Below are 8,101 nucleotides of genomic sequence, written 5' to 3'. Positions count from 1 at the left end.
AATTCCATTGAACTTTGTGTGATCTCCCAAGCTCATACCCAGCTAGGTATCCAGCATTCAGCACAACAGAAAGAAAATACAAAAATATTCCCTTCACATGAAGAATCAAAATGATAGAAATATGATTCTCGCCGATAATAGAACTGCAGTGTGATTAGAAATTGAGAATATCCCCCACATGAGAACCCTTGAGGTCACGACTGTTCTGCTTCATTACATCAATATCAACATGACATTTATACGATAAAAGGAGTTGGGTTTAACAACCACAATCTCGCACAGGCAAGTGCATTCCGTACTTGTCAATATATATATATATGGCTGTGACTAAGCATAATTCCAAAAATAAGTATTTCAATAACAGAGTGTAAAATGGCAAATACTAAGGAAAAAGTTCTATGATTCTCTTTCACACTAACATCAAGAAGTTTCAGGAAAGAATAGAAGTGTAGCCATCGATTATTTGGCAACGCCATTTAAACGAAATCTAGCAAAATCTGTCGTTCCAACAGATGACCAATCTGTGTCTACATTACCACAAAAAAGATACCATCCCATCTGTTGCAAAAGCAACAGCCACAAAGATAAAAAAAGCACCAATGAGAAACAAACAAGATATTAAGCTTCCGAACTTCGATGCTTCATTTTTATACTGGAAATTGTCTCATCATCTTCCCAAATTTTATTCCAAGTGGAGAACCAAAAATCTGTGATCAATGATGATCATCATCACCATGTCCATCTGGAGGTCCACCAGGGCCCACTACTTCCAGCTGTGTTCATAACCAACACAAAAATCAGGAAAAATTCTACAATTCCGAAAGCAACTAGGAATTTCTGGTGCAGAAGTGCAGCAGAGAGAGCTTATAGAGAAACGCTTGGTCCATTCATCCAATTCCAAGCATCTTTCAGTGAAAGATGACAAGTGTTCATTTGCTTAAGCTTATTCAACTCTGCTAAAGTTAAAACATCTCATATAATTTGATGCATTACAGTATAAATTTTAATCAGAACCTCACCAAACTAAACACTGACATACATATTCAATAATATAGTTTTCTCTAACTCTCAAATCATCATATGATCAATTAAATGTCACAAAGCATATGATTTTGGCACACTTTTAAATTTGATAATGATCAAGATAACTATTTTGCCAGTGATATATATAAAAAAAGGAAAAATCATAAAAATATTTCTTGTGGAGTAATTATCATTTGAATGCATTTTCGATTGGCCATTCATGCCATGTGAATCAAGAATGTGATGAAGCCACCTACAGTGAAATCAATTGTCCAACCATAGCAGTTATAACCAACTCCAACCCCAAAACCTCTCTCCAACCCCCCCCCCCCTGGCAGCCACCCCAAGAAAAAGAAAAAGAGGAGAAGAAAAAAAATGGTATGTTCCAGCAAAGAACATCATACTCTCTGAACTGAGAGATAAAGTAGAAATTATCGGTGCCTTATACAAATAATAGAAGTCTGCATCCCCCAACTCTTCAGTTTATGTGCATGCATGTGTGCATAAGAACACAAAAAACCAGATGCATTTCATTAAAATTCAGGTATAGATCTCACTGACTAAATCCAGAACTATCTCAATCCAAAATAGAAGCAAACGATATGCACTTCTAGTAATACTAGTTATACTCTCCCACTCACCGCAAAGTACTGTGTGCACACTGGACATTCATGAGGCTTGCCTTTCTCCAGCCAAAACCAGACAACATCATGTTCATCCTCTGTAGTTCAAAAACATGCAAAACCATGCCAAGTTGATGTTAACCTAATGCATAAATATGTTGGCTTAATTCAACGAAGCAACAGCAGAGAGAGGGAGAGGGAGAGGGAGAGTAAGAAAGAAAATCCACCTCCTTCACCTCCAGGGCAACCAACAATTCTCTTGTCATAGTAGGACTTGACAACAGCTGGGGCTTCCTGAAAAGAGTGCCAAATACAGGTCAAATTTAAATTGCCAAAAATATTTCCAGAGAAATACTACAGAGTAAAGACAAAATATACACAGAAATAAATATGATGTATAGCTCACAATTTAAAGCAGCCATTAGACAATGATTCATTCAAAAAATAAATAAATAAAGAAGAATGAAAACGTGAAGGACTTTATTAATAGCTGACATTCTGATCTCAAGCCCTAAAGGAACTGTACTAAGAATTTAGTTCCTAGGTGATGGTCAATGGGAAATTTTCAAGATTGAACTACAGGCAGCTAAAGTGAAAATTTAGTAGAACTGTGCTTAGACCCCATATCCCTCCACAATAAATAGTAAATAAACACACAACTCGCATTAGAAATCCAGTTGAAAAGATAAAAATATTAGAGAAAAAAAATGAATTACATCTGTACTATGTGGAAGGGAATATCATCTTTTCAATTTAAGCAAAGGCAATTATCATTTTGATTCAGTCAATTCCCCAACAGAACTGAAAAAACTCAGATGAATAAAATTGTTAGGCTTTCACAGTATCTGCTTGACTAAAACAATATGATTTAGCAACTAAAAACCTAAATTTACAGTGTTAAAAAGGCCAAGTGCCTTACTTAATTGTCAATACTTAATAAATCATTATAAAGGTCAAGTGGCTCACTCAATAGTCAAGTTAAATCAGGAAGACCTCAATAATAGAACATGTGACAGCAATCATAACAAGGCCAAAAATTCTCATTTTAGAAGAAAGGAGAAACGGTGATTCCTTCTTATGTTTTGTGTTGAGTCCGTGCTTTACCCAAAAAAAAAAAACGTAAATAGATCAGCTCATCATGTTGTCGCCAGATAAGTAAAGGATGAGACAGCTAACTAACCCTTAACCAAACCTCAAAAGTCAAAATGAAGAATACTATGCATGTATTAAATCAAATAATCAAATGCCACTCAGCACCTGGGTTTTTTAGGCAAGGAGGATAGTGGCAACAAAATGGTGGTTGGTTTATTCTGTTTGGGCCACTGACTTCAAAGCATTATCATACTACATAGATGTGAGAGACTAAAATGGCTTGAAGAGAAGGACAAAGGATGCTGGCTGAGGCAAAGTCCAAAAAGTTTCATTTAACATCACCAGTATACGGTTTTGATCTTAAAACCTTTGACTAACTAAAGGACAACCAACTTCTACAACATGCATAGGCTACCCTATTAAAACTAACACAACTACACTTGCGCCATTTTTCTCTTTTATATACACTTCGCAGTCTAATTAGGGTTTTTTAACAAGGGATATTTCATTAATGAATCAAATGCCACTATTTAATTGGATTTTATAAGTGGAGAGACTAAAGTGTAAACAATATTAAGTATCAGGGTTCCCCTGAAATGAAACAAATCCTCTTACAAAATCAATTTCCACCTTTACTGATTATTAGGACAAGTTTATATCAGCAATACGGTTTTGTTTTCTTTAAACTTGAAAACAAATAAATAAGACACGCAAATTTTCTTTAAATTCATGTTCAGTCACCACCTCAATCTTGTTCTCCAGTCCATGAATCCACAAGAAAAATCAAATAAAAATTTATCTGGGAAAATTGCCAAATTATGGCCATAATACAGAATTTCATGTATTTATGTCCTAGAAATAACAACATTAAGGCAAAATGCATTCCTTTTTTTGGGTAGTTACATTTTCAAAACTTCCTTTGCTATTTTTGAGCAAGTCTCAATCAAAGAAGAAAAAGGAAGAAGAGACGTGATGCACCATATATCACTCCTGACACTAACTAAAGTAGAATATTTAGAGATGCAAGATTTCAGTGAAAAATCAGTTCATATGCAACACTAAGGGCCTACAGATGATGATTCATTAGATCACTTAATAGAGATCAATCTTAGAATGCAATACAGTATCCATATCATGTTGCAAACCACAAACCTTTGTGCCAAAAGGACCAACAGGATGGTTGATTTCAAGAACATCCTTCCCCTATGCAAGACAAACCAACGGCATCAGACAAGATTTCAATTAGCACAAGAATCCATGGATTTAAAAGATGAAACATAAGAAAACAAAAGAATCAGTTAGTTAATACGAGACAATGCAGTACGTAAGATTAATATAATTTGTTCAGAAGTAAACAGAAAAATCCAACTACATGCAACTAAACTACCACTAGTAGCTGTATATAACTTTACATTACCAGAAACCAAAAGATTTAAAGTCAAGAGCTTGAGAATTTATTAGTTCTCGTGTTAAAGCAATAAGCCAATCCTTTATTTTGCTATAAAACAAGATTAACTACCTCAAGCTGAGCTTCAAGCTCCTCCCTCTCGTGTCCAGTAGCAATAGGCATTACATCTTCAACCCTCTTTTTCACAGCAGCACCTGCTAAACAACAAATTCCACATCATTCATCACCATAAAAATAGGCACAGAAATCTGTCAAGCAGACACATCACTGCATGCATTGTTCACCATATGTCTACCCAAACTCAAATGGTAAATATACATACTGCCTGTGTAGATTATATGTAACCATATTCTACCAAATTGAGTTAGATGCAGCACTAAAAGCTATAAAATTACGCTCCATCTATTCATATATCTCGATGCATAACCACATATATCGTAATCATGGAAGCATAAATGCACTTATTTTCCGTCACATAAGGATACAAAATCCAAATAAATCAAACAAAATATAGAAAGCGATAAAATGACAACATAGATACACAAAGATACAAGTGAAGTGAAGATCTGAAGGAGAACCTGCATCGGCAGTGAAATAGCGATGGAAAAGAGAAGCGGAAGGCGATGGGGAAATGAATGCTCGATTGGAGGAAGCGAATCGAGAGGCGGCGGAAGCAGATCGGTGGGAGGCTAGGGTTTTGAGCTGTAAAGAGAGTACTCTTCTCCACATCGTCGTCGTCTTTGGGTGGATTTTGATTACTGTGTTCTCCTGTGATCCAAGGTCACACCCTGAATGTATCTCTAGTTGCTATCTGCTCTTTAGCTTCTCTCTCTATAGAGACTCCCAATAATTTCAGGGGAAATGGGAAATGAAGACAAATGCCAAATGGGGAGGGTGGCGATGGAGTTTCACTGTTTCAGTGCCACCGGGAGAATGTATATGGATCTAATTGGCACGTGTGAAATTGAGGGTTTTACTTTTCAAACTAGCCTATTTTTTTTTTAGAAAGCCGATTTTACTGTTTGGTACTCATTAATCAGCTTATTAATTATAAAAAACCAAGTTAAATGTCATTTAGATGTTAAAAAATTTATTAATGAGTTGGTTATATTTAGGTATTAAATTTTTATTTATTTCAAAAAAAATATTTTTTATATTTTTATGTTTTTTATATAAAAAATATTTTTTATATTTTTTAATTTTTATATTTCAAAAATATATATTTTTATTCATTTAGATGTTTTATATTTTTTGATTTTTATAACACTTAAAAAAAATTCACGATAATTTTTTAATTATATTTATTTTAAAAATAATAAATTTTATTAAATAAGAAAAGATATTTTAAAATATTTTTTAAAAATAAGATAAAATTAAGTAAAATTATAATAGTTAATTTATATATTATTATAGTGTAAAAAAATAATAATAATTTTTAGATAAAATTATGGTATGAAGAGAGTAATTAAAGGAAAATATTTTTTATAAAAAATTTTAAATTAATTTAAAAGAAATATTTTTTTTAAAAAAAATTTATAATTTTATTAACACAGTTATATGTAAATTCATTAATATATTTTATTTTTAATTAAAATTAAAAAATGAAAATTTTATTTTTTAAATATTTTATGAAAAATATTTTTTAAATATAGTTATTTGTCAGAAAAATAAAAATTAAGTATCTACTATTTAGTAAAAATTTATTAATTATTCTCTTAATTTTATAAAAAATATCAATTAATTAGTTCATTTAATTAAAAGTATTTTGAAATTTTTTCAATATTTAATAATTAAAATTAATAAAAAAATTAATTAACATAATTTTTAAATCTTTTTGTAATATATTTTTTAAAAAAATAAAACTACTAATGGTATTAATAAAATTTTATCAAACAAAAAAAATATCATACAAAATTAAGAGACAATTATATCTAATAGATTCTAATAGTCAAAATATGAGCAGTTAGAGTAGTATTATGACAAAGCCATCTAACAGAAATACCAGAGTCTAACAAAAATTTATAATCATTCAAAATCAAACCCCTGCATAAGATAATTTGACAAAAATACTCATCAAGTGCCTGTCTAAGTCTCTATATAAGATAATTTGACAAAAATGCTCCTCTTTCTTTTTTATCTTTCGAATATAAATCATTAAAGTCTCATAAACAAAGTTATGGAAAAGAGTTTCTACGAGATAAAATTCGAATAAGATTCCAATACTGACGTCGTCGTTGCAATTCCAAAAACTCATAATAACTAGTAAATCTCCATTGAATATTATCTTCCGAAATAACCGAATCAATAAAATTTGAAAAAAAGTCAATCATAGAAACAGACACATGATTCTTCTACATTAACAAAAGACTTCCCCACAATCATTGTCTATTATCTGAGAAACAACCATCAAAATGTTAAAAACTATGAAAACAATCATTGTCTATTGTCTAAGAGTTTTTGTTTCCATAAAAAATAAAAGGTCTAGTTTGTAACTAGTAACCAAATCCTTCAATACAATAACTGTTCCAGGGTTGTCGAGTCCTCGATAGTTCCAAAACAGGACGTTTATTTTCGGCTATCCCTACCTTTGACGGGATGAGCCGCTTCACTGTTGCCTGTCAAATTAATATTTACAGGGTGTTGTTAAAGGCATCATGTTGAAAGGAAGGAAAATCTGTAACAACGATATATTTAGTGTTTTTTGGCCTTTTTTTAGCATCATCATTTATTCGGGCTGCAATTTCCTCATCAATCTTATCAGAGACAACAACATCCTCTAAGGATGCCATAAATCTGCTAAAAAGATCTGTATATTCTGAAAATTGATTGGATTGTATGTGAGAAATATCTCTATATATCATACATAAATCACAAGTGCCAATCGAAATATTTATGGAGCTCTTAATAGGGATAACAACATATTCTTTTTTATCGATAGTCAATTGATGCAGATCGTCTTTTATGGGAATAGGAAAATAAGAAGTTAGGTTTAAAGAACAGAAAAAGACAAGAGTATCGAATCACAAAAGTATCACTGAGGAAAACTTATATCGAAAATTTTATAATGTACTTTTAAGATTAATAAATTAATTAATGAATATTTTTATATTTCAATGATTAAATAATAATTTCAGCTTATCAATTAATTTTTCCTTTTAATCTAATTATTATTTATATTTTAAATTCTATTTATTTATAAAAAATAATTTGTATTTTAAAAATGTTTTTTATTAATATATATAATAAAAATTTCAATATTTGAAAAATGAATTCTTCTTAAACTTTCATTTCGTGGAAAATAATTTATATTTAAAAATATTTTTATAAAAATATTCTTTATAAAAAATATTTTTTATTATTTAATTTTAATTTAAAAATTAAAATTTATTAAAAAATATATAAATAAATTGATAAAAACGTTAATGCTCGAAAAATGATTTTCTTTTTTTAAAGAAAAAATATTTTTCTTTAAAATAATTTATTTTTTTCTTTAATTAAAAAAATATTTATCATTAATTAAATTTTTTGAGTACAGAAAATATAAAAATATTTTTTATAGAATAAACAGGATTAAAATGACTTACTTTTTATTTTAATCATAAAAATATTTTCTATAGAATAAACATGATTAAAATGACTTACTTTTTATTTCAATTATAAAAATATTTTTTATTAATTAAATTTTTAAATGAGACAAATGCTAAAAAAATATAAAATTATATTTTTTGTGAAATAAATGGAGTTGATGACCGCTGGATTTCTTCACCCTGGATCAGGGGCTTGACCACAGCCCAAGGCCCATAACGTAGAGGCCCACGCACCTGATATGCACAACAAGTCTGGCTCATTCAACCTTCAAGGCTGGGCTCAACCAAACTTCTTCACTCAGATCGGCCCAGTCCGCGACCAGCAGGCCCTCTCCTCTCAGGCTCCGCGTCCGGCCCAACTCTCGACC

The 8,101-nt window shown here is 30.7% G+C and overlaps 1 protein-coding gene across 4 annotated transcripts; it reads right to left on the bottom strand.

Moving 5' to 3' along the window:
• Positions 1 to 337: 337 nt before the first annotated feature.
• On the bottom strand, positions 338 to 5,075 carry LOC110627038 (cytochrome c oxidase subunit 5b-1, mitochondrial). 4 transcript variants are annotated; one of them, XM_021773258.2, is made up of 6 exons: positions 4,725 to 5,074; positions 4,258 to 4,343; positions 3,891 to 3,941; positions 1,874 to 1,940; positions 1,665 to 1,744; positions 338 to 773 (listed from the first exon to the last, which is right to left on the bottom strand). In XM_021773258.2, exons 1-6 carry the CDS (start codon positions 4,873 to 4,875, stop codon positions 714 to 716), a joined length of 495 nt encoding a protein of 164 aa, XP_021628950.1. In that variant the 5' UTR covers positions 4,876 to 5,074; the 3' UTR covers positions 338 to 713. The 4 variants fall into 4 exon arrangements, with proteins under 4 accessions (XP_021628950.1, XP_021628951.1, XP_043818012.1 ...); XM_021773259.2 differs by having other exon boundaries at positions 4,258 to 4,340; positions 4,725 to 5,070; XM_043962077.1 differs by lacking the exon at positions 3,891 to 3,941 and having other exon boundaries at positions 4,725 to 5,075.
• Between the last annotated feature and the right edge of the window lie 3,026 nt (positions 5,076 to 8,101).

Source organism: Manihot esculenta, chromosome 11 (assembly GCF_001659605.2).
Source record: "Manihot esculenta cultivar AM560-2 chromosome 11, M.esculenta_v8, whole genome shotgun sequence".
NCBI classification, from domain to species: Eukaryota; Viridiplantae; Streptophyta; class Magnoliopsida; order Malpighiales; family Euphorbiaceae; genus Manihot; species Manihot esculenta.
This window is presented reverse-complemented; position numbering and strand designations above follow the sequence as displayed.

Bases quoted from the DNA above. Each gene is read 5' to 3' on its own strand.
- LOC110627038 (XM_021773258.2), bottom strand. From the start codon at position 4,875: ATGTGGAGAAGAGTACTCTCTTTACAGCTCAAAACCCTAGCCTCCCAC. The intron at 1,941-3,890 runs GTTTGTGGTTTG...CACTCTTTTCAG, and splicing joins TTGGTCCTTTTGGCACAAAG to GAAGCCCCAGCTGTTGTCAA. The intron at 1,745-1,873 runs GTGGATTTTCTT...TTTGAACTACAG, and splicing joins TTGCCCTGGAGGTGAAGGAG to AGGATGAACATGATGTTGTC.